This window comes from Sceloporus occidentalis, unplaced genomic scaffold (assembly GCF_023333645.1).
Source record: "Sceloporus occidentalis isolate IW3139 unplaced genomic scaffold, rSceOcc1.0.p SCAF_3, whole genome shotgun sequence".
Classification (NCBI taxonomy): Eukaryota; Metazoa; Chordata; class Lepidosauria; order Squamata; family Phrynosomatidae; genus Sceloporus; species Sceloporus occidentalis.
The window spans coordinates 3,354,815-3,381,247 of record NW_028316983.1 but is presented as its reverse complement, the minus strand read 5'-3'; the positions used below and the strand labels follow the sequence as shown (position 1 = coordinate 3,381,247).

Sequence of the window (26,433 nt, the reverse complement as noted above, 5' to 3'; positions counted from 1 at the left end):
GGGAGTGAAGTATCACTTAAATGAGATCAATACAGTGACTTGAAGGCACACACACACACACACACACACACCTCCCTGATCAGCATACCCAGAGAGGATTCTGGGAGTTGTGATCTGTTTTTGCACTGTGTGCCACCTTGGGTCCCATGTTGGGGCGAAGGTGGGGTATCATCACTTCAATAAGATAAGTAAACAGTCAGTCCATAAAAGTGAGTTTGGCCTGCACTTCCCCTCCTTCTGCTTTTCCATTGCAAAAGGGCAGGCACTCTCATGCGCTCTGAAACCAGGGCCAGAGGTTGTTGTTGCTGCCGGTGGTGTTGTCGCTGGTGGAGTTTCCGACACAACAGGATGGGGAAACAAAGGATGGAGGGCGTAGAGGGAAAGCTGCCTTCCTGGGGACAGGAGGAGCCAAGCAAGAACTGGGCATGGAGTACGAAGCGAAGAAAGGCAAGAAGGTAAGTCATGGAGATGTGGGGCTTTCTCGGCATCCAGATTTGTGGGGCTGCATCCACACTGGATACATAACCTGGTTTGACACCACGAACTGCCCTGGCTCCATGTGATGGAATTCTGGGCATTGCAGTTTGTTGTGGCACTGTGGTGCCACAACAAACTGCAATGCCCAGAATTCCATCGCATGGAGCTGGGCAGTTCAAGTGGTGTTAAACCGGATTATTTCTCCAGTGTGAATGCAGCCTAGGTGTACTTGTGCGGGTGGCACATTTTCTGCATGCAGCCCCTGTTGCTCTGGGTGGCTGGGTAGAAGACAAACGCCACTACATCTGTAGCTCTCCACATGTTGCCAAAGTGCAGTTCCCAGCATGGCTCACCTTTCGTTGTGCTGGCTACCAGGCTGATGGCAATGACAGTCTGTCAACCTTGGGAAGGCCAAAGGAGCCCCACCCTTGGCCTAAACTGTATAAGTGGGAAAGCGTTACACTTTTCACACTGTGCATTTATAGCGCTTTGGTACCATGGTTCCCCCGTGTATGTAATTTGGGGATTTGTAGCTTATCATGTCAATGCAACTCCCTGAGAATTCTAAATAGCCTCCAAAACCGCAAATCCCAGGATGCAGCCATCACAGTTAATGCAGAATCATAATACTGTACTATAATTGTGGAGTGGAACCAATGGGTACATTCTAAGTGTTCCTGGGATCGGTAGTTTAGGGAGGCACTAGAGCTCTCTAGCAGATAAGTCTATATAACCACCTTCAACTACAAGTCCCAGATTTATAATTTAATAGTTTGAAAGGGATCACAGAGGCATAGTGGTTATGTTGCAAGACACTGTTGTAGTATATGGAGCTCTGGTGGCGCAGTGGTTAAATGCCTGTACTGCAGCCATTCACTTGAAACCACAAGGTTGCGAGTTCAAGACCAGCAAAAGGGCCCAAGCTCGACTCAGGCTTGCATCCTTCCAAGGTTGCTAAAATGAGTACCCAGACTGTTGGGGGCAAATAAGCTTACTTGCTGTTCACCGCTATGATCTTTGGAATAGCGGTATATAAATAAAACTAATTATTATTATTATTAATTATATTGTATACATGATTGTAGGTATTGACACAATGTCGATTTTGAGAAGGCATAACAAGAATGGGAAATATGAAGCTCTCTAGGCTATAACTCCCACTACTAGCTCTTTTGGCTAAGGCTGCTGGGAATTGGAATCCATGCAACCCCCATATCCAATCGAATATGATCTCCACATTTCAATGGAGCAGCCATCCCAGCAGAGAAACCCTTTCAATTTCCCCAGTAATTTAGATTGGGGTTTTCAAAGCTCAGTTGCCTGTATCCCAGGATAACCCCCCCCCCCAAAAAAAAAAATTAAAACCCAAACACAGCAAATGTGATATGAATCATCTTGCAATGAACACATCATGGCCCCAGGTAAGCCAAAATTGCAAACTTGCACTTAGGAGTGTAGGCAATCACAGGTCCAAAACATACTGCAGAAATAATCCAGTTTGAGACCGCTTTAATTGCCCTAGCTCAATGCTAGAGAACTCCAGGAATAATAATAACAACATTTTTATTTGTATTTTCCCGCCTCTCCCCACGGATCGAGGTGGGATTACAGCCAGTATCAAAGCAATGATACATCATAATTACAATCATTTAAAAACAGCTTCATAAAATAACAAAGGAACTGTAGTTTTGTGAGACGTTTTGCCTTCTCTGTTGGAGAGCTCTGATGCCACAATAAACTACAGTTCCCAGGATTCCCTAGCACTGAGCAAGGACAGTTAAAGCGGTCTCAAGCTGAATTATTTCTGCAGTGTGTTTTGGCCCATAGAATCAAAGCTGTAGAGGATCTTGTATCCCAGTGGCCAGGCCCAGTAGCTCATATTCTTGGTGCATGTGTGACACTGTCTGAGAGCCAGTGTGGTGTAGTGGCTTTGCATGATGAACTACAACTCTGGAGACCAAGGTTCGGTTCCCAGTTTGGCTATGAAATTTACTGAGTAACCTTGGGCATGTCACACTCTCTCAGCCTCAGGGGAAGGCAATGGCAAACCTGCTTTGAAAAAATCTTGCCAAGAAAACCCCATGATAGGGTCACCTTAGGGTTGGAAACGAAGGCACACAACAAATGTGGCCTCATCTAGCATGCCAAAAGCGGTCAGGTGTTAACACTCCCCCAATGTATACATTTTGTTATTTATTACTATTGATAAATGCTGGAGTAGCAACATAATGCTCCCTGAACATGACCAGAGGATGTCTCCTAGGTCCAAGGCTAACAGGAATAGCCAAACCGATTCCAGAACTGATCTGGCAGATCCAATATCTCATCTCATTCTTGGAGCCTTAGATCTCTATGGCACATTTTCATTGAGGATTTGCTGCACTGACAAAAGGGGAGTTGGATGAAATGACCTTTGAGAATCTCTTCCATGATCTTTCCAAGACAAGGACACCAGGAGGCAAATGCTTCCTTGCCAGCTTTCCTTCTGAGCAGATGGGTCCTGGTGGCCTCTCCTCTGCCTTGATGTGGATCCAGCATCAACATCCCAGTCCTCTGGGGAGACATCCTTTTCCCCTCCAGATGCCTCTGGTGATGCCCAGCTGTCAGACCGGGCTCTGGACCGAATCACCACCAGCCAATCCTGAGATCGGCGTGTTAAATTGGTTCACTTGGCAGCCACCCGTCAGACAAATCGAAGACATTGGGTGCCCGAGGCAGATAATCCCCACACCGGCTGCTCTCTAATGGGGAAAGGAGATCAGCATCCAAAAAGTTCTGGAAGCCAGAAAGAGAGAGAGAGTGAATACTTCTTAGGGCTCATTCCCACTATGATTTAAAGCAAATTGCTGATCAGTTTATATGATTGTTGTTCCCATTTGAAACCAGTTCCGATCCTACTTTTCTGTCACGATAAAGCGAGGCAAAAGCAAAAAAACAAAAACAAAAAACAGTTTTTCTAGATACTAGTTTCCTAGTGTCAAAAAATTGAAAATTTTGATTCATTGATTTTGCAACCATTTGCCCGAGGCAAACGATGTACATCAGGACCAATCCACAATGGGACTAGTACAAAATGGGACTGATGCGCATCAGGACCAATCCGTAATTAGACTGGTACGAAATGGGACTGATACGCATCAGGACCCATCCATAATGAGATTGGTGCACAATGGGACTGATGTGCATCAGGGATGAGGTGCAATGGCACTAGTGCACAGCGGAACTGATGCACAATGAGACAAATCGGTAATGAGTCTGGTGCACAATTGGATGGATACGCATCAGGACTGATCCACAATGAGACTGATGTACACTGGGACTTATGAGCATCAAGACTGATTCACAACAGGACTGGTACACAATGGGACTGAAGCGCAACAGGAACATTATGCAGTGGCACTGGGTACACAGTGGGACTGACCCGCAATGAAACGTGTGTGCAATGGGATTGATACACATCAGGAATGATTTGTAATGGGACTGGTAGGCTCCACTTTCTTTTTCTGAACTGTAAGAGAAACAAAATAAGAATACTATGGCGCATTACAGACAGGCCCTTCCAGCGCCCCCGTCACGTGCTAGGGGTTGGCCGAGGACCTAGCTTCCACACCAGCCTCACCCCAGCACATGACATAAACATGGGCGCCGCCATTATTACGTGCCAGACACATAGCGTCCGCACGTCACGCCACGGATATGACGCCACAAGTGCGCACCTCACGCCTCATGGCATCACATCCAGGGCACAAGAAGAAGCGGCATTTCGGCGCTTTTCAGCTGCGCCGGGAAGCCTCGTGGTCTGGCCACTGGGGCTTCTTGGCGCATCTAATGACGGAGCAGGGAGAGCGCCGCTTTTCGGCGCTCTGTAACGTGCCCATATCTATCAGCCATTCTGTGAAATCCCAAATAGAGTAGACCTATTGAATAGAGGGGATTTACAGGCATTTGGGAACTCATTTCTTTCACACGTAACCAGGGCTTTCTGTGCTAATATGCTGTATTCCTTTTAATCTACATTTTAAAGAGTTTTAACTTTGTGGGTAATTTAACACTGCTTTAATCTTGATTTTGGATGTTTTTGGCTACAAGTGGTTTTATTTATATTATCATGAATCTGTAACCCCCCTTCAGTCCCAGGTGTGGGGAAAAGGTGCAGTTTCAATAAATGGTATGTAAATAGATGAATGGATGGGTGGGTGGGTGGGTGGATGGATGGATGGATGGATGGATGGATGGATGGATATGTGGATGGATAGATGAGTGGATAGATTTACACAAGTGTTGATTTGCCACGCAACAGTTGATTCTACTCTTCTGTAACAATCTCTAACAATAGGATCCATTGTGTTCAGTTTAGGCTGCAGGGATCCCCCCCCCCTTCTTCTTCCTCTTCCCCAATTATTATTTTCTTGACATACAGAACTCAGTTTGGCTTTTTGTCAGAGGAACAGCACAGCCATCTGCGTGCCTCTTCTCTCAGCTTGTGCGTCTCCATTTGCCCAATGACTTGTCTTTGCCAGCCATGGCATGGCAGTCTATACCCCTCCATTGCCAGAAGATCCATTGTTTTAACCTGATCTCCTTTTTGCTCTCTCACAGGGGTTCGTGTCTCCCATCAAGCGGCTGGTTTTCCCAAAGGCGGCCCGAAAGCAGGCCCTCAGGACAAGCCTCTGCCGCCGTCCTTTGCACTCGGTGCCGCTCCATCCTCCGGATTATCTGATCGACCCTCAGATTCTCCTACATGACTATGTGGAAAAGGAAGTGAAGGTGAGGGAGGGAGAAAGAAGGGACCTGGAGTGGTATTTTGTATGATTTTCACTTGCTGGCAAGAAGGGCCTAATTTAGGGTTAGAATAATAGAATATTGGAGCTAGAAGAGGTCACAAGGGTCATCTACTCCAATTTAACCTACCATTTAAAAACCCATTCAGTAGTTGGGACTACCAATAGGATTGAGACATAGTCACTAAATTTTACTATGGGATTATATATTTGCAGTAAACACACGTAGTTACAGAATTGTAGGCTGCATCTACAGTATTGGAATAATGCAGTTTAACACCACTTTAACTGCCATGGATCCATCTAACTGAATCCTGGGATTTGTAGTTTGGTGAGGCATCAGCACTCTTTGGCAGAGTGAAGGTTGAAGACCTCATAAAACTACAAATCCCAGGATCCCATAGGATGGAGCTGCAGCACTTAACGTGGTATCAAACTGCACTATTTCTACAGAGTAGATCGGTTGTACTCAAACCTTTTACCTTTAGGACCTCCCTTTTACATCTACATGTGGACATCACCGCCACCACCCACTCATTGTAGTGTGTGTATCTATCTATCTATCTATCTATCTATCTATCTATCTATCTAGTACATATTTTCACATGCACATTCATGTATATTCATATTTTAACTTTTTATAGGGAAATAACATTGTCCAGATTGTTGTTGTTATGTACCTTCCAGTCCTTTCTCACTTATGGCAACCCTAAGGAGGTTTTCTTGGGTTTTTCTTGACAAGACTTGTTCAGAAGTGATTTCTTATTGCCTTCCCTTGAGGCTGAGAATATGTGCCTTGCCCAAGTTGGCCCAGTGGGTTTCATGGACAAGTCAGGAATTGAAATTGAACTGAGGATGCCATTCAAATGTGAAAGTGAAACACTACGTCTAACAAATGAGGAACACAGTGTAAACATGAGTCAACTTTGTGATGTGGCAGCTAAAAAGACCAATGCAATTTTATGCTGCATCAATAGAAGTATAGTGTCTAGATCAAGGGAAGTAATAGTGCCACTCTATTCTGCTTTGGTCAGGCCTCACCTGGAATAATCCTGTGTCCAGTTCTGTGTGCCAAAATTCAAAAAGGATGTTGAGAAACTAGTGTGTGTCCAAAGAAGGAAAACTAAAATGGTGAAGGGTCTGGAAACCATAAGGCCCTATAAGGAGAAACTTAGGGAGCTGGGTATGTTTAGCCTGGAAAAGAGATGGTTAAGAGGTGATATGATATCCCTGTTTAAGTATTTGAAGGGGTGTCATACTGAGGAGGGAGCAAACCTGTTTTCTGCTGCTCCAGAGACTAGGACCCGGAGCAATGGATGCAAGCTATAGGAAAAGGGATTCCACCTCAACATTAGGAGGAACATCCTGAGTAAGGGGTGTTCGACAGTGGAACAAACTCCCTCAATGGAGGATGGTGGAGTCTCCTTCCTTAGAGGTCTTTAAACAGAGGCTGGATGGCCATTTCTTGTAGTGCTTTGATTGAGAGTTCCTGCATGGCAGGGCATTGGACTGGATGGCCCTTGGGGTCTCTTCCAACTCTATGATTTTATTATTCTACATGCAGACACCTTTCAAGGCATTGCTCTCACCCTGAGATACCTCCCCTTGAGGACTGAAAGAGAGATACCAAGCCCTGAAAGACTCAAGGCTAAGCCTGGAGATGTGACAACTCTGGGAGCTCCCCAGTCCCCGATTTCAGAGTGAAAACCTCAGATCTATGGTTATCCCTTGGTAATGTCTTGAAAGGGATGGCACTGGTTATGTTATTAAGCAGGAGGCATTAGACATCAACCATAGTTACATAGAACAAGCCATTTGTGCAATAAAAACCAATAATACTCTGGGCCCTTGGTATCTGCTGGGGTTTGGTTCCAAGACCCCTCATGGATCTCAAGATCTGTGGATGCTCAATTCCCATTAAACACAATAGAATAGTAAAATTGTCTCCTTGATATAAAATGGCAAAAACAAGGTTTGCTTTTTGGGATTGATTTTTGGGAGTATTTTCAAACTATGGATGCTTGACTCCATGGATGCAGGAACCATGGATACAGAGGGCTGACTGTATGACGGGGAAGATACCTCTCTGGCTGGAAATGCAGATTCTCTGTTGAAATTGGGCATTGAACAGAAACACGGAGAGTAACAAGCTTTTCCAGGCTCTTTTTAACATTGCTGCAGGCACTGCTTTGAAGAATACATAGAAATTGTGTTGTTGTTGTTGCTGTGTGACTTCAAATCATTTCCAACTTACAGCGACCCTAAGGTGACCCTATCATGGGGTTTTCTGAGACCAAGAGTAGGTTTCCATGGCCAATCAGGGATTTGAACCCTGGGCTCCAGAGTCGCAGTCCAGTGCTCAAACCAGTATGCCATGCTGGCTCTGTGGAAGTTGTAGTTCCATTTTTTAAAAGCTTTCTACTTGGAACAAGAAACAGTCAGCAACATTTGTGGAGCCAAAGATATCTATTTGCAAGTCAGCATTCTCACCCTGAGTTTCCTCCTCCATATTGTGAAAATTAGAGATGTTTGGTATCCTATTCCAGGAGAAAGGCAGGATAAAAATCCATACATAAATAAATATGTGCCCTGTAGGTAGGGTTGCCATAATTCTGGACCTCCACACTGGGACAAATGTAGGACAAAAGTAGGACAACATTTTCAAATGTAGGACACATTTTTTTAAAATGGAGGACATGCAAAAAAATGATGATTTTAAAAAAATGTTAATATAAATGCATGTTTCTTAGGCATGATCAAAATGGAGGGCATTTTGGCATTGTTCCTGACAGATGGCAGAAATGTACTTCCCTTTCTGGCTAACCTCCCCCCCCCCCATTCCAAACAGCATATTTGGGCATTGAAGAGGAGGAAGAGTGGAAAAGGCAGAGGAGGAGGAAGAGGAGAAGAAGAAGAGGAGGAGGAAGAAGGGGAGGAAGAGGAGGAGGAGAAGAAGAGATGGAGAAGAAGAGGAGGAGAAAGAAGATGAAGAAGAGGAGGAAAAGGAGGAAGAAGGAAGAGGAAGAAGGGGAGGAAGAGGAGGAGGAAGAGGAGGAGGAGAAGAAGAGATGGAGAAGAACAGGAAGAGGAAGAAGATGAAGAAGAGGAGGAAAAGGAGGAAGAAAGAAGAGGAAGAAGGGGAGGAAGAAGGGGAGGAAGAGGAGGAGGAGAAGAAGAGATGGAGAAGAAGAGGAGGAGGAAGAAGATGAAGAAGAGGAGGAAAAGGAGGAAGAAGGAAGAGGAAGAAGGGGAGGAGGAGAAGAAGAAATGGAGAAGAAGAGGAGGAGAAAGAAGATGAAGAAGAGGAGGAAAGGGAGGAAGAAGGAAGAGGAAGAAGGGGAGGAAGAAGGGGAGGAAGAGGAGGAGGAGAAGAAGAGATGGAGAAGAAGAGGAGGAGGAAGAAGATGAAGAAGAGGAGGAAAAGGAGGAAGAAGGAAGAGGAAGAAGGGGAGGAAGAGGAGGAGGAGGAGGAGAGGAGGAAGAGGAAGAGGAGGAAAAAGATGAAGAAGAAGGGGAGGAAGAGGAGGAGAAAGAAGAAGAAGAGGAGGAGGAAGAAGGGGAGGAAGAAAAGGAGGCAGAAGAAGAGGAGGAGGAGAAAGAGGAAAGGCTCTTTCCCCTGCCTGGCTGCCTCCATCGCCAACAGAGGAAGCCAGGCAAGGGAATGGGGCCTCGCTGAAGCCAAGCCCCAAACCCCTGCCTGGCTGCCTCCGTCGCCGTTTTGCCCCCACCCCCGGGATTTCCCCCCCCCCCCCCCCAGAGACGGAGGCAGCCAGGCAGAGGTTTGGGGCTTGGCTTCAGCCGTCCTCCAAGCCCCAGCCAAGCCTGCAGGACTCGCTGGGGGGGGAGTCCCGGGGGCAGGGCCAAACCGGGGCGGGACCGTGCGGACCCGCCCCAAATCGGGAAAGTCCCGCCCCCAGGCGGGATATGGGAAGCCTACCTGTAGGGGAAGCCCACAACTCTAAGGTAGCCTCTCTGCCAATGTGGGGACTCCTCCAGATGTGTTGAACTACAATTCCCACTATCCCCAGGCAGCAGAGATTATGAAAGCCACATAACATGAAGCAAAGCGAAGCATGTGTTCTTAAACCTGCAGTCTGTCCTGACCACAAAGTCCTATACACAAACCCTGTTTAACACAAATTTTTCCTTTTCGAAATTTCCACCTGACTGTCTTCAATTGGGATTTTTAAAAAAGATCATTTTCTCTTCCATTCCAGTTTTTAGGCCATTTGACTTGGGTGAACACCTCCTTGAACCCCTCCAGCCGTGATGAACTGTTGCAGCTCCTGGACACTGCAAGGGTAACCACACAATGTCCTTCAATGCACTTTGGTGTCGTCCAGTTAACAGTAATGTACTTCTAATGAATGCAACCAGAGAGCACACTGATATGATAGTGATAGCTGTGAATGAACAGACTTGAGTGAATTTCCCACATATACAGTGGACCCTTGTTATATGCTGGGGTTTGGTTCCAAGATCCCCCATGGGTAACAAAATTCATGGATGCTCAAGTCCCATTAAATATAAAGACATAGCAAAATGGTGTCCCTTATAAAAAATGGAAAATCAAGGTTTGATATTGGAAAGGTATACTTTTTTTTTGAACATTTTCAAACCGTGGACGCTTAAATCTGTGTATAAAAAATCCAGGTATAAGAAGGGCTGACTGTACTATAGTGCAGATTCTTTTTCTTTTTAATCATTTCAAAATAATTTTACAGGTTGTCTTCCTTATCTGAAATACCAAAATCAGAAATCCTCCAAAACCCAAAACGTTTTAACGGATAGCTGAGATAGTAACACCTTTGCTTTCTGATAGTTCGAGGTAAACAGATTTGGTTTCCAGCACAAAATGATTAAAAATACTTATCAAATTACCTTCAGGGCATGTGTATAAGGTGTATATGGTACATAAATGAATGTTGTGTTTTGACTTGGGTCCCATCTCCAAGCGATCTCACTATGAGTGTATAGGCAACTATGGGTATTCCAAAAACCCAAAAATATAAAATCCAGACCAAACTTCCAGTCCCAGGCATTTTGGATAAAGGAGACACAATTTGTATCTGTATTATATTTTAATCTATGCTCTAAGCTGCTTTGCATCCCATACTGGGGGGAAAGCAATTAGTTAGTTAGTTGGCTGCTACCTGCATTTGCAGCACATGGAAAGGGTCATGGGGTGAGAAATGACCATGCGCCCCCCACAGTTGCCCACCCATACTTTAACTTTTGAAGTGAACCTGGCTTTCCTTTCCAGCATGGGAAGTGGTTGTATGGAAGTGAACTGTACTTTGCAGCCCAGGAAGCTGTGCTTTGCATGCCTAAAAGCTGTTCTTGTTAAACTTCTGTTGACCCTATGAATGAGAGTCCTCCAAGTCACCCTGTCATCAGGAGGGCGACCAAAATGGTGAAGGGTCTGGAAATCAAGGCCTGTGAGGAGTACCTTAAGGAGCTGGGTATGTTTAGCCTGGAGAAGAGACGGTTAAGAGGTGATATGTTGGCCCTGTTTAGCTATTTCAAAGGGTGTCATATTGAGGATGGAGCAAGCTTGTTTTCTGCTGAGAACATGATACAGAACAATGGATTCAATCCATAGAAACAGAAATTCCAGCTCTACATTAGGAAGAACCACCTGACCGTAAGAGCTATTCGACAGTGGAAGACGCTCCCTCAGAGAGTGGTGGAGTCTCCTTCCTTGGAGGTCTTTAAACAGAGGCTAGATGACCATCTCTCAGGGATGCTTTGATTGTGAGTTCCTGCATGGCAGGGGGTTGGACTGGATGGCCCTTGCGGTCTCTTCCAACTCTGATTCTATGATTCTATCAACTGCCCTTGCTCAGGTCTTGCAGACTTGATGGAGTCCATCCACCTGGCATGCAGTCTTCCTCTTTTCATGTTGCCTTCCACCTTCCCAAGCAGTATTGTCTTTTCTAGTGCGTCAAGTCTTCTGATGATAAAATCTGTAGCTTAGTGGCATTTAGGGCTAAGGACGACTTTTCAAACACATCAGCCCCAGGAAGGAGTGCATGCCTCAGCAGACTTTCCCACTGCTCTGTCTTTCTGGCAGCAACTGAAAGAGCTTCCTCTGAAGACCACTCCGGAGCAGGACAGCATCCTGAGCCTCTCTGCCCGCTGTCTTCTTCTGACTTGGAGGGACAATGAGGAGCTCATCTTGAGGATCCCTACCCATGAGATTGCTGCTGCCTCTTACCTGCGGGATGATGCACTGCACCTTCTTGTGCTCAAAACAGGTGCTGATGGATTTGGCTGGGGGGGAGGGGGTACTTCGAACTTAAAAAAGGAACTATTTAAAGTGCTGAACCAAATAGACTTAGTAGAGGGCTGCCCTTTAACGTGTGTATGTGTGTGTGCTGTGTGCCTTCAAGTCATTTCTGACTTATGGCAACCCTAAGGTGAACCTATCCTGGGCTTTTCTTGGCATGATTTGTTCAGAGGAGGTTTTCCATTGCTTTCCCCTGAGGCTGAGAGCATATGACGTGCCAAGGTTACCCAGCGACTATCATGTCTGAGCTGGGAATCGAACCCTGGTCTCCAGAGTCCGAGTCCAACATTCAAACCAAAGTTCATACCAGTGATGTATTCAAGTCTTCTACTCCAAAAGTCTCAAGTCTCTGTAACTTCCATTTTCAAGTTGAATCTCAAGTCCTTGCAAGGTATTTTCAAGTCAAGTCTCAAATCTGGGAGCCAACTTTAAACAGGGGAAAAAAGAGTTGGGTGCATTCCTTGGAGGGGAACAGCAAGGAAATTAAGTAATGGGCTGGAGGCAGAGGTTGAGGTCTGCTTGGCAGCCTGTCTCCATTGCACATCGGAAGAGCCTTCTAATGATTTCCAAAGCTTTAAAAGGAGCCTTCTGCCACAAGCCCGTCGGCTAATAATGCATTTGCTGTTCCCTTCCAAGAAGAGAGCTCTAGGGGCAAGTCGTGCCTACTTCTGAAAGTGAATGATGTTATCCAGTCAGTTGCTAAAAACATACAAGTTGCAAGTCGAGTCAGTGCGTCATTTATTGCCGAGTTGAGTCCAAGTCAAGTCACTAAAGTGACTTGAGTGTACATCACTTATCCATACGAAAACGTAATGTGGATACACTGCCCCATTCACTGCTGGACTTTGTATTCTATATGCAGTGGATTGTTTATTGGTTATCTGATTTATATTCTGCATTCTTTTCAAAAGTGAGACTCAGTGCAGATCAACCCCCCCCCCCCAAAAAAAACCCATATTTTAGCTGCCCCAGCTCCCTTTCTCCCCCAAACACACCAGTTGCTGCTTGGTGAAAAGTAGAAGCGCTGCAGAGAATTGTCACCTCTTTCCATATAACTGGACTCACAGTAATGTGTGAGTAGTTGCTGAAGGTTCTAGAAGATGAAGTTATTGTTTGTCCATCCAGTTATAGTAACATAATGGGACCTTGCTCTGCCACCACTACCCTACTCTCCACTGGACAGAAAGTTGGCATTTGAGGGGCATTTCACAAGCTTAAAGGTGGATTTGGAGCAGAGAGTTTGGGAGTTTGGTATCGCATGGATGGTAGAAGATTCTGGAGCATGTCCAAAGGAGGGCGACTAAAATGGTGAAGGGTCTGGAAACCATGCCCTATGAGGAACGCCTTAGGGAACTGGGGATGTTTAGCCTGGAGAAGAGAAGGTTAAGGGGTGATATGATAGCCCTGTTTAAATATTTGAAGGGATGTCATATTGAGGAGGGAGCAAGCTTGTTTTCTGCTGCTCCAGAGACTAGGACCCGGAGCAATGGATGCAAGCTGCAGGAAAAGAGATTCCACCTCAACATTAGGAGGAACTTCCTGACAGTAAGGGCTGTTTGACAGTGGAACACACTTCCTCGGAGTGTAGTGGAGTCTCCTTCCTTGGAGGTCTTTAAACAGAGGCTAGATGGCCATCTGTCGGGGATGCTTTGATTGAGAGTTCCTGCATGGCAGAATGGGGTTGGACTGGATGGCCCTTGCTGTCTCTTCCAACTCTATGATTCTATGATTCTGTGATTCCAATCTCTGTAAAAACCCCAAAATTGAGTTATTCCCTCAGTTCCCAAATTTCTAGCTCTGCAGTAACTTGAAACCTCAGTTGAGCATTTAGGAAAACAGTTTATAGACATTCAAATATAAGGAGCCAGATCATGAGAATGTGAACGCAACAGATAGAAGAGTTCTGCATGTGAACAGTGTTGCAATACTAGAAATTTGGGGACTGAAGGAAATTTTCATTTCCCAGCTTCCCTAGGAATGTAGCTCTGGCACTCTGTTAGCTATTTCTTCTGCTTTCTGTCAAAATACATTTTTTCTCTTTCTTCAAGTTCACCTACTTAGTTTTCCAGCCAATGTAACAGAGCAGGATTTGCATGCTGCCCGACCTGCCTTTACAGCTGAGAATATTTCTCTGTGGCTCTTTTTATTTCTACAACCTTTGCTAGCCAGAGTGCCTTTATTATGCAAATCGGCACTCACTCAAACTGCCAGTTGAAAGCAAATGAAAGCAGATGAAGGAGAAGAGAGACAGCAAACTCTGGATCAAACACTCAAGGTCTATAGCTAGTGCTATTTTTTAAAAAAATGTGTGTACTGCAACATGTCAAAAGTAATTGAATATAAAAACATGTGGAGGCTTCAGGTTGTAGCTTTCGGGCAGACGATTTAGTTGTCTGGAGACTCAGCCATAGGGAAAATGGGCAAGCGGAAGGATGAGGCTGATCCTTAGGCTTTATCATAGCATCCAGAGAAAATGCTGTGGGTCCCCTTGCATCATTTGAGCATCTTGCTGAGACTGAACATTTGAGCATTGCTGAGACTTTCAGGAAAATGTCCCAATACAATCCTAAGATTGCTAGGAGATGTGTTTCCTAAGTGTTTCCTAAGAATATATGTGTTTCCTAAGATACACACACACACACACACACACACACACTCCTCCTCCAACAGGACTAGTGCTACTGCATTGAGCTTACAGCAGATCATTAAACAGGGAGTCTGTGAGCATTTAGAATGGAATGCCATAATCGTGAAAAGTCAACATGGGTTTCTCAAAAACATGTCATGCCAGACTAATCTTATCTCTTTTTTTTCCTGATAAAATTATCAGATTGGTAGATGAAGGGAATGTTGTGGATGTAGTGTATCTTGATTTCAGCAAGGCCTTTGCCAAGGTCCCCCATGATATTCTTGCAAACAAGTTGATCAGCTGAACCCAAAGGGTGCTCAGCAATGGCTCTGCTTCATTCTGGAGAGAAGTGACCAGTCCTGGGGCCAGTGCTATTCAATATCTTTATCAATGACTTGGATGAAGGAATAGAGGGCATGCTTATCAAATTTGCAGATGACACTAAATTAGGAGGAGGAGCAAATACCCAGAGGACAGGATCAAAATTTAAGATAACCTGAATAGACTAGAAAGCTGGGCCAAAGCTAACAAAATGAATTTCAGCAGGGAGAAGTGTAAGCTACTGCACATAGAGAGGAAAAAAATGAAATGGCTTAAGGAGACTTCTACGTGTGAAAGGAATCTAGGAGTCCAAGTAGGCCAAAAGTTGAACATGAGTCAACAGTGTGATGCGGCAGCTAATAAGGCCAATGCAATTCTAGGCTGCATCAATAGAGGTATAGTGTGTAGACAGAGTGAAATAACAGTGTCACTGTATTCTGCTTTGGTCAAGTCCCACCTGGAATCCTGTGTCTAGTTCTGGGATGTTGACATGTTGGAGCATATCCAAGGGAGGGTGACTAAAATGGTGAAAGGTCTGGAAACCATGCCTTCGGGAGCTGGGTATGTTTAGCCTGGAGATGAGACAGTTAAAAGGTGATATGATAGCCCTGTTTAAGTATTTGAAGGGATGTCATATCGAGGGGGAGGTAGCTTGTTTTCTGCTGCTCCAAGGAATAGGACACAATGGAGTGATGGATTCAAACTACAGGAAAAGAGATTCACCTAAACTTTAGGAAGAATTTCCTGATGGTAAGAACAGTTCAACAGTGGAAGATGCTCCCTCAGAGTGTGTTGGAGTCTCCTTTGGAGGCTTTTAAACAGAGGCTGGATGGCCGTCTGTCTTGGGTGCTTTGATTGTGAGTTCTTGCATGGCAGAATGGGGTTGGATTGGGTGGCCCTCGAGGTCTCTTGCAACTCTATGATTCTGTAACAACAACAACAAATATACAGTAAGCTTTTGGGTTTGTTCCATTTCATTCTATTTTGTTCCCAGGCCTGGGAGTCGACCCAGTCCCTGCAGGGAGCAGCTCAGACATCTATCCGGCCAGTAAGCAGGAAAAGAAATTCCCCAGCAGTCCGGCAGAGAAGCGTCCGATGGAACCCCGGCCATTGGGGGGCACCATGGAGCGGCGCCACACCATTTGCAGCTTGGACTGGAAGATGGCCCGGAGTGGCCCGGAGGGGAGGCCGAGCGGAGGGGGCAGCCTGGAGAGGAAACGGGGCACAGGGAGCTGGGAGAACAGGCAGAGGGCCGGGGGTGGCCCACCGTGGGAACGCCGGCAGACCTACAGCGGGAGCTGGGAGCGTCGCCCAGCGGGCAAAGTTGGCAGCTGGGAGCGCTGTCGGCAGGCCTATAGCGGGAGCTGGGAAAGGGGCAAGACCTGCGGCAGCTGGGAACGGAGGAACACAGGGGGCAACCCCTTGGACCCCAAAGAGCCCAGCCCTGAAGCCTACTGCAACCTTGTCATTCTGGCTGTGGCTAACCGAGTAAGTGAGCTGCACCCACACCCATCTCCCGTCTTCTCCTCCCCCAAATTCCTTCTAACCAAAAAACAGAATAAATAAGACATGCTTTAGGATTAGGCTTGCCCCCCTTTTCCTCGTTCTTAGGACACAGGAGGAGGAAACTCAGGGTGAGAGTGCTGTCCTAAAAGCAGTGTTTGTACATACAGTGGGCCCTTAGTATCCATTGGAGTTTGGGTCCAGGACCCCTCATGAATAAGAAAATCTGTGGATGCGCAAGTCCTATTCAATACAATGGCACAGTAAGATGGTGTCTGTTATATAAAATGGCAAAATCAAGGTTTCCTTTTTGGATTTTTATTTACATGTATTTAAAATGTTTTCAAAGAAACTTTGATTGCTCATACAAGCATGTTATACACTCAGGATTTTCGGTTGTGGGTCTAATACGGAACTCCTTCCTTTTCCTATCAGTTCATGGTAGCTTTGTAAAAGCAAGCATGATTCCAACCATGAGATGTATTTGAGACTGCATAGAGCTTGGAAACATTACTTTTTAAGGCTACAACTCACTCAGTCTCACTGCCTCAGAGCCCAGCCTAGCAATAGGAGGAATCACAGACCAAAAAAGTAATGCTTAAAGCCTGTGGGATTGTGCTGTATGTACCTGCCCAGCCCAGACATCCTCCTTTTCCAGGACATGTCCTACGTTTCAACCTTCTGTGCAGGAGGAATTTCAAAATGTCTTCCAATTTCTGCATGACTAAGAAGCATACATTCATATTAGTGTTTTAAGCTTGGTAATGTCCTCTTTTTTCTTGGCCACCTTACATTTTGCGGTGCCTTGTCCGCCTTTGTGGTTAAGACATATGGTCACCTTTGTCCAGCAATTCTGGAATACAGATCTGACTACTGTTTCTTCCCTGGGATGTAGGACATGGCCGAAGAATCATGTGCTCTCATCTGCCAGGTTTTCCAAATAATTTATGGGGACCAAACCATTGAGTGTGTGGACCGAGCCGGCTACCACTATGCATCCACACCGAAGCGTCCTTGGCTCTCCAGCCGGAGTGAGTACTTATGAAAGGAGGGAGTGCTCCTTAAATTGGGTCCAATTGTTAATCCATCTACTCCATTATTGTCTGCTGTGAGTAGCAGCGGATTAACTGTTGGTTCCCTGAACAAGGTGACAAGGCTGAAGTTGGTTCCTTATTCCCGTTTACTTTATTTGTGCAAAAATTTGAAAGACAGCTAACTCATTCAGATGACTAAGGATATAAGGTCTGAATGCCCCTATGTACCCAAAGCAACTTTTAAACACACCATGTTGCCTGTTGCCATACTCAAGAAACGGTCTACTTCAAAATTAAAAATAATTCAGGCAATTCTACAAAGCTATTTCTGAAAGTAACAGGTATATATTTGATGAGATGGCTGTTGTAAATAAAAGAAAAATAATATGCACCCTAAAAGAAGCAATGGGTCAACTGAAATAGTACATCCCCACATCCAGGGGAGTCTCCTTTGTGAGATGGCAAACAATCCTTTCCGACCTGAAGCCCTTTCTACATGCAAGATCTATTCAAATGTGCCAGCCTCTGCCAGTTAGAATTAAAACAAGCCAAACAAATATGGAATTCGACTTGTGTGCCCCAAAACAAGTCTTGGGTCAGCCCATATCATACATTGCTATATCAGGACAAGGCTGAAGTTGTTTCCTTATTTCCCGTTCCTTATTAGAATGAGTTTAGCTGTCTTTCAATTTTTCAGGCAAATAAGGAACTGCATCTTGGGAATAAGGAACCGGCTTCAGCCTTGTAGTAAAGGGGAATATTCCAAACTGATAGACCAGGTGGAAACAATACGTAGCAGTGGGTTCCAGGAATGGCGAAATAATTATTCAGAACAACAGAAACTTTGGACATTTTTTTAAATACCCAAAAATTACAGCAACAAATATCGCAACTTCCCAATACATTGATCCCATCTGGAAGACCTTCAGAACCATTATTTTCCAAAGATCTTTCCAACCAAAATAGTGTTGGCACTTTTGAGCTGAAGCATTTCATTGTTAGCTCACATTCCCAGCCTTTTTTAGTTGATTCCAGTGAGACCTTTTCAGTTCCACAATAAAGCTGTGGAATGATTCCTGTAGCAAGAAAAATGACACAGAGATATCCCTGCAGAAGAGAAAATCTTTATAGAAGTATGCTATTCTTAAAGGTACTGGAATTGTACTGGGAAATGGACTGGCAACCAGTGGAGCTGTTGTAACAAGAAGTCATATGTACCCTGGAACTTAACCAATATAAATCAAACGTAAGGGAACACAAAATAGTTGGGACCCATGTGGCCCACTTTCCCCACCCTTGATCTAAATGCAGTGATCCCCAGACTTAGGTCCTCCAGGTGTTTTGGACTTCACTTCCCAGAAGCCCCAGCCAGCTTGGCCAATAGTCAGGAATTTTGGGACCTGAAGTCCAAAACCCCTGGAAGGCCAGAGTTTAGGAATTGCTTATCTAGTGAGTGGCAACAAGAAAAAGCTGCAACTGGGGGCTCATCTACATGAGTCAAATGAAGCGGTTTCCTCCCTATCCTCATGGTGACCTGTCTTCATGACACAGGGCCAAATCCCCAATTCAAGTGTGGTCTTCACGACATGAGGCCAGTTCCTCATTAAATCCATCCTATCCCTCCCTTTAACTGGATTTTAAAAACTCACCTTTTGCTCTGGATTTTGCAGGAAGACCTAGAGCACTCTGTACCAATGCTGGGTGGCTGTCTACACATGTATCCCCACTGTCTCCCTGGCATCACCATTGCTGGTGTGAGTCACTCCCTCTGAGGTCACAACAAGGCACCCAGCCATGCGCTGGGAGGTAATGGGAGTCCCAAACACAGTCTGGGCAACCAGCTAAAGAGTGATTGCTACACAGCTGGTAGCCAGCAGCTAATGAGCAAGCCCAGGCAGAGTAGCTTTACAGTTCAACACTTATTTTGCTTTAGTAAATACAAGCTTACATTCCAACCAGTGTGCAACAGGGTCCAAGTCCAGGTAAACAACAGGCCAACAAACAAAATCTAGGTCAAGCACAGAGTTCAGGAACTTGACAGGGAGCCTAGTAGGTTAGATAATCTCGAACAACTAGAGAACAGGGCTGGGAATCTAGATCAGCAACTCAATGCAGCTGCTTTTTAATTAATTGTTGCTTCCGATAAATCCTCTGAGACCTCCTCAAGCATTACCTTCCTTCTCTCCACTCAGTTAAGGTAGGTAGGGGTAAATGGTCTTCTATATCTGAATGGACAGGACTCTTTGCCAGAGCTGGTCCCGCTCTCTGGTCTGTCTCTGAGGCGTGTGGCTCTGGAACCTCCTTCTGCTTTGGTTCAGCAGCAGGTCCACTGCTTCAGTCTCTGAGTCAGAGTCCAGGTCCATGTTCTGGAAGCAGGGCATAACAGGAGGAATGACAGGCAGAATCTGAGGCAGCTTCGGGGCCAGAATACTCCAGGAGCAGCCCAGAGTATTCTGGCCAGTGTAGATTAATCCCAGGTGGATTGTTGGGCAGATAATGATTGCAAAGATGTGATCAGGCTTTGCAGATCGAAGCTGTGGGTAAGCAAGTCCGAGGCTTTGCCTCTCACCCCGTCCCAGCAGCTCACCCCTCTCCTTGTTTGCTCTCAGGTGAAAGCTGTCGGACTGATGGGACGTACGGATATGATGCCGATTTCAGCTGTTGCAGCTCCTTGTAAGTCTTGCTCCTCTCAATGGTAATGGCTGGAATGCCTGTGAGTATGTCGAGCCAGCGTGGTGCAGTGGTTTGAGCGATGGACTATGACTCTGGAGACCAGGGTTTGAATCCTGGCTCAGCAAGTCATGCACACACACATTCTCAGAGGATGGCAATGGCAACCCCCCTCTGAAGAAACTTACCAAGATAACCAAATGACAGGTTTGCCTTAGGGTTGCTGTAACTCAGAAATGACTTGAAGACACACAACAACAAAGTGTTGAATATATTTTCCTGCTCTGAAAACACCCTGGCAAACAATAGTCCTCCAAGAAAGCAGGGCCTCTCCACTGCCATGCAGGCTGGGGATGATGGGTGGATAGGAGTGGGATGGGCATTGACTCCAGATGCGAGAGAGCAGGTTGCTTGCTAGCCTGAGTTTGGAAGTGTTGCTAATCCGCTTCCTTCTCTCTTGTAGCGATGGCTCCCATGAAACATTTGAAGCCTATTGCAGTGGTGGGTCCTCGCCTTCCTTTCACCAGTCCCACCACAGCCTGGCCACAGCCTGGAGTGGGAGTGACCAAAGCAACACTGGACTGGAACAACTGCAAGACTACATGATCACGGCGAGTTTGTGGTGGAGGAGTTTATGGCTTCTTTGTCAGTCAGGTGGACCATCTGTTCTGGGTTGCAGTCCAAACTTTGGAAGGAATTATCCAAAATGGTGATCTCAGATATTGGACAGAGAAGGAAGGTGCTCTCTTTTTTGGTTCAGCCACCTCAGAATTTAGAAAAGTAGCATTTTTGGACAATGGACCTCAGAACCCCCCAGCCAGCAAAATTTCTGGGTGTCCAAAAAAGCAATTTTCTCCACCTTTGGACACAAGGCCCATGTGCCTGGGGTTCAAAACCGTAAAGCTCAGCACAAGATGTGCGAGCAGCTGTTCTCAGTGATACCTTTGGCTCTCTGTCTTTTGTTATAGAAAAAAAAGAGGAAGGAAGGAAAGAGAGAGTCAAGGAAGGAAAGAATAAAGAATAATAAATAAATAATGCAATGATAAAATTCATGAATAATAATAAAGAATAAATATTGGGAAGGGAAGGAGAGAAGGAAGAGAGGCAGGGAGGAAAAATAAATGAGAAATAAGAAGAAAGAAATAAGAAAAAGAAGGAAGGCGAAAGACATGGAAGAAAAGAATAAATGATAAAATGATAAAATGCATGTTTAATATATTTATAATTATATTATAAAAATAATAAATAATAAAGATAAAGATAGAAAGAAGAGAAAGGAGGAAAAGGAAGAAAGAAGGAGGGGAGGGAGAGAGGGAGGAGGGAAGGAATAGATAATAAGAAGAAATAAAGGAAGGAGAGAAGGAAGGAAGGAATAAATAAAGAGGAAGGAGGAGGGAAGGAAGGAAGGAAGGCGAAAAGATGATGGTAGGTACAAAAGTGAGAGACCCAGGGGTTGTTGATGGGATGGGTTTTATATGGGATGGGTATTGTGATTTTATTGTGGTTTTAATGTTTATAATTTTATATTGTTTTTAGCTGATGTTTTAATTGTGTTATGGTAATATGTTTTTAGAATTGTTATTGTGAGCCACCTTGGGTCCCTTTGGGGAGAAAGGTGGGATAGACATCAAATAAATAAATAAATAAATAAATAAATAAATAAATAAATAAATAAATAAAATAAGTGCCCCCAGGTGCTGAACCTGTTTTGGGGGGGGGGGGCAATAGAGTCCAGTGTCTTAGGTTACTCTTTCAAAGTTCAGATATTCAGGGTGGACCCACTATCCCACAAACCGACATGGGAGCTTTGAGCTTTATCTCCATGCAACTTAGCAATCCAAGCTAAGGAAAAAGCAACAGGGAAGAGAGGAAGATGGATAAAGACCGCAGGGTTTTTTGGATGCTCTGGGAACTTTTCCCTAATGGGTAATGACTGTGCGTCTTTTTGCCCCACAGCTGAGGAACAAGTTGACCCCGCAAGAGATCCAGCAGTTTGCACTGTTGCTCAGGGAATACCGGATGGGAATGGCCGTGGAAAGCTATTGCGTGGGCCTCCTCCGACTCTATGGGGAGAAGCGGAAGTTTCTTCTCTTAGGTAAATCTCTCCAGGATTGCGGGTAAGGAAGAGAATCCTTCTAAACAACAGGAAGAACGTGACTGTAAGAGGGCAGATCCAAACCAGCAAAAAAATGAGGAGCATGCCCCTCTATTCCTTTTTTAATTATTATTACATAGTACCATTTGGAAGGCTGTTTGTGGATGTCATTAGAATTGGGAGACAATGACCTGGGACAGATGGGCAGGAAAAGGTGGTTTGAACCTGCTTTTTCCAGGAGCAGATCAACACTCCACTGTCTGCGCCGGCTGCTCCCAACGTGGCCCAAATGTGCATGGCCTGATCGCATGGCACGGCGTCAAGCCACACCACTGGGTAATTTTTATTGCCTTTCCACCATCGATGCACACTGTCACAAAAACATACAACTGCCTGCTATCTAGATTTTATTCTTTTAACATGTAATTTCTTTCAATATTCTAATAATTTAATTATATTTTAATGTATCTTTTTGTATGCGTTTTTACTATTGTAAGCCACCCTCATTCCCAGTTTTCGGAAAAGGACATGATATATTATTTATTATATATATATATATATATATATATATATATATATATATATATGATGCCATCCCATTGGATGGCTGCCCCTTTGATTAGCCACACAGTCATAACTGCAGTGCTCCCCATTACAGGAGATCACCTAATCAATGTGCCCAGGGAAACACTGGCAAAGCACAAATATGTCCCCCCTACATGTCCCCTTCACCCCCCTTTCATTGCATGCCCCCTCTTGTACTGTCTGGGTTGTGTATGTTGTAATTACATCCACTGGAGGTCTGATACTTTCAGTATTTTGCATTGCTTCCCCCACCGCTTGGATACAGTGGCTCCATCCTTTTTTTAATGCTCACCTGCACTGGTGCACTGATATGCAGCTTTAGGGTTAGGGTTAGGATAGATCTCTGCTCCATATCTGCTCTTGCAGAGCGTTTATATGCAGGGGTGAAGGTGTGCATCTTTTGTACTAAGTCAAAATATCTGTTACACGGATTTGTAATTGGTTGACTGGCTGAACCCAAAAGGTGCTCAACAATGGGGTCCCACAGGGCTCTGTCCTGGGCCCAGTGGTGTTCAACATCTTTATCAATGACTTGGATGTCAGAATTGGGGGCATACTTATCAAATTTGCAGATGACACAAAATTAGGAGGAGTACCAAATACCCCAGAGGACAGGATCAAAATTCAAAACAACATGAATAAACTGGAAAGCTGGGCCAAAGGTAACAAAATGAACTTCAACAGGGAGAAATATAAGGTACTGCACTTAAGGTGGAAAAATGAAATGCACAGATATTTTTATTTATTTATTTATTTGTATCCCGCTCTTTTCCCAGGACTAGGACTCAATAGCAGATATAGGATGGGAGACACCTGGCTGAATAAAGCTTATACATGTGAAAGGGAACTAGGAGTCCAAGTAGACCACAAATTGAACATGAGTCAACAGTGCGATGCGGCAGCTAAAAAGGCCAATGCAATTTTAGGCTGCATCAATAAAAGTATAGTGTCTAGATCAAGGGAAGTAATAGTGCCACTCTATTCTGCTTTGGTCAGGCCCCACCTGGAATATCGTGTCCAGTTCTGGGCACCACAATTCAGAAAGGACATTGAGAAACTGGAGCGTGTCCAAAGGAGGGAAACTAAAATGGTGAAAGGTCTGGAAACCATGCCCTATGAGGAACGATTCAGGGAGCTGGGGATGTTTAGCCTGGAAGAAAAGAAGGTTAAGAGGTGATATGATAGCCCTGTTTAAATATTTGAAGGGATGTCATATTGAGGAGGGAGCAAGCTTGTTTTCTGCTGCTCCAGAGAACAGGACCCAGAACAATGGATGCAAGCTACAGGAAAAGAGATTCCACCTCAACATTAGGAGGAACTTCCTGACAGTAAGGGCTGTTCAACAGTGGAACACACTCCTTCCTCGGAGTGTAGTGGAGTCTCCCTTCTTGGAGGTCTTCAAACGGAGGCTGGATGGCCATCTGTCAGGGATGCTTTGATTGAGATTTCCTGCATGGCAGATTGTGGTTGGACTGGATGGCACTTGCGGTCTCTTCCAACTCTAGGATTCTATTCTATGATTCTGTGATCCCAGCTTTTTTTTTTTTTTTGCTCATTTTTAGCCCCAGAGTGTGGCTTCAATCCCGTTTCTGCCAGCTTTGAAGGTGTGTGTCATCTAAATGTGCCACATTCAAAGCAAAACAACCAAAGGGTTCTGGTGAAAACTAATAAAGAGAATAACAGCACCCAGGAGCAAAAAAATGTATTATCTAAAAGGGTAAAATGACCCCACTGAAAGATCTAAAATGCTAAGGGTGAATAAAATATCCAAAATACAAATCCAGAGAAACTAAACCCTGGTAAAAAGCCAATAAAACCACAGAAGGGGCTTTTGTGGTTTTATTGGCTTTTTACCAGGGTTTAGTTTCTCTGGATTTGTATTTTGGATATTTTATTCACCCTTAGCATTTTAGATCTTTCAGTGGGGTCATTTTACCCTTTTTGATAATACATTTTTTTGCTCCTGGGTGCTGTTATTCTCTTTATTAGTTTTCACCAGAACCCTTTGGTTGTTTTGTTTGGTTATATCTTGGGTTTTTTTGTTGTTGTTTTTGTTTTTGTTTTTTGGTATAGGGACTTTGGTTGTTTTGCCACATTCAAAGCAGACAGAAACTGCTTTCTTTGGCTTATCTGTTTCACCCCAGTGACATGGTAGTCTACAATATTAATGTGCAAAGGGATCCTGCAGCACCTTTGAGATTAACTGAGCAAAACAATTTGCAATTTAAGTTTCCGTGGACTTGGTTTGTTTCCTCCAATGCATGGAGTGAGCTGGTCTCCAAGTGTATGCTACCATTTCTTTCAACGAAGGCTTGCATCGTATTGGCAAGCCTCAACTACCTGTTGAATCCATTGTTGAATGGTGAGTCAATACACAGATACATTGTTAAGATCTCTGGGTAGCATACAGCAAAATTTCAAACTATTTAAAATTTTAAAACAATACAAATAAAGATTCTAAAACTGATTGAATAATTTTTTTAATGGATGATTTTTAAGAAGTTAAAACTGGATAAAGCCTGGCATAGTTGGCAAGCCCACAGATTTTGCAACCATGGAATCGACCATCCATGGCTTGAAATTATTGTTTTTTATTTCAAAAAGCATATCTTGATTTTGCCATTTTATATAAGGAATACCATTTTGCTACCCGTTGTATATACTGGGACTTGAGGGTCCATGGGTTTTGGTATCCATGGGGGTCCTCCAGCAGATACCAAGGGCCCTCTGTTTGTATGCAGATTTTAATGAATTCCTAACCTTTCTCCTCTTTTCTTCTTCCTTAGGCATGCGGCCATTCATTCCTGACCAGGACATTGGCTACTTTGAGAACTTCCTCGAGAACATTGGTATCCGGGAAGGAGGCATCCTGACTGACAGCTTTGGGCGCATCAAGCGGAGCATGAGTAACACCTCGGCCTCGGCTGTGCGCAGCTATGACAGCTGGTCCTTGCACTCCGAGTCTGAGTCCTTCAACCGCATGATCACGGATATAACCCATGACATTGAAGCTCTGGCGCATGATGGAGAGGAGGAAGAGGAAGACGACAACAATGAAGATGGCAATGAAGACAACTACCTGTGAAAAAATAGTTCAGCCTAAAAAAGAGGAAGAATCATAGGCCTGTTACAGACTGCCAAAATAAAGCTGCTTCGGGTCTCTTTGGAGGCATGCTATTTAAATGATGCATGCATCCTAAGAATCCAGAAGCTGCACCAAAGCTGCACTCCAGTGCTTAGGAATGGAGGGTGGCATTGGCGCGACCTCCGGACTCTTAGGACCCAGGCATCATTTAAATAGCATACCTCCAAAGAGACCCGAAGCAGCTTTATTTTGGCAGTCTGTAACAGGCCATAAGGTTGGAAGGAATCCCAAGAGCCATCTTGTTCAGCCCCATGATACTGTAGGATAATTGCAGCTGAGGCATCTCTGGGGTAGACCTCCAACTTCTCTTTTAAAACAAGAAAGTCCACCTCCTTCTAAGGATGTCCATTATTGACCAGCTGTTACTGTCAAGAAGTCCTTCCCAGTGTTCAGGTGGAATCCTCTTTTCTTGTAATCCTGGTCCATTGCTCCAGGATGTACATTCTGGAGAAGCAGAAAACAAACACAGCTCTTCAGATATTTAAAGATGGCTATGCAGAGTCCCTCAAGGAAGCTACCATGGCTGCCCTGAGTCTGCAAGACCTGAGCAGGGCTGTTGGGCATAGCGTGACTTGGACGTCTCTCGTTCAAGGGCTTGTCATAAGTCAAAGTTGACTTGGCAGCAGTTAACAACAATAACAAATATGACTGTGCTACAGCAGCCAGCATAATGTAGTAGTTTGACTGTTGGACTAGGACTCTTGTGAGATTAGGCTTTGAGTCAGCCATGAAAACCCATTGGTGACATTAGGCAAGTGATACTCTCTCAGCCTTAGAGAAAGGGAAGGGCAAGCCTCCTCTAAATAAATCCTGCCAATGAAACCCTATCAGTGACAGGGTCACCATAATTTGGAGTTAACATGAAGATCCACAGCAACAATAAATAGCCTTTCACCTCTCAGAC

At 44.7% G+C, this 26,433-nt stretch overlaps 1 protein-coding gene across 1 annotated transcript; it reads left to right on the top strand.

Annotated features, from left to right (window-relative positions):
* The first annotated feature begins 407 nt into the window (after positions 1–407).
* CCM2L (CCM2 like scaffold protein) lies at positions 408–25,538 on the top strand. The gene is made up of 10 exons (XM_089518432.1): positions 408–455; positions 5,077–5,244; positions 9,476–9,559; positions 11,332–11,515; positions 15,492–15,985; positions 16,896–17,031; positions 19,644–19,707; positions 20,168–20,315; positions 21,661–21,799; positions 25,171–25,538. The coding sequence occupies exons 1-10, from the start codon at positions 426–428 to the stop codon at positions 25,467–25,469; spliced, it is 1,746 nt and encodes a 581-aa protein (XP_089374558.1). The 5' UTR covers positions 408–425; the 3' UTR covers positions 25,470–25,538.
* The last annotated feature ends 895 nt before the right edge of the window (positions 25,539–26,433 follow it).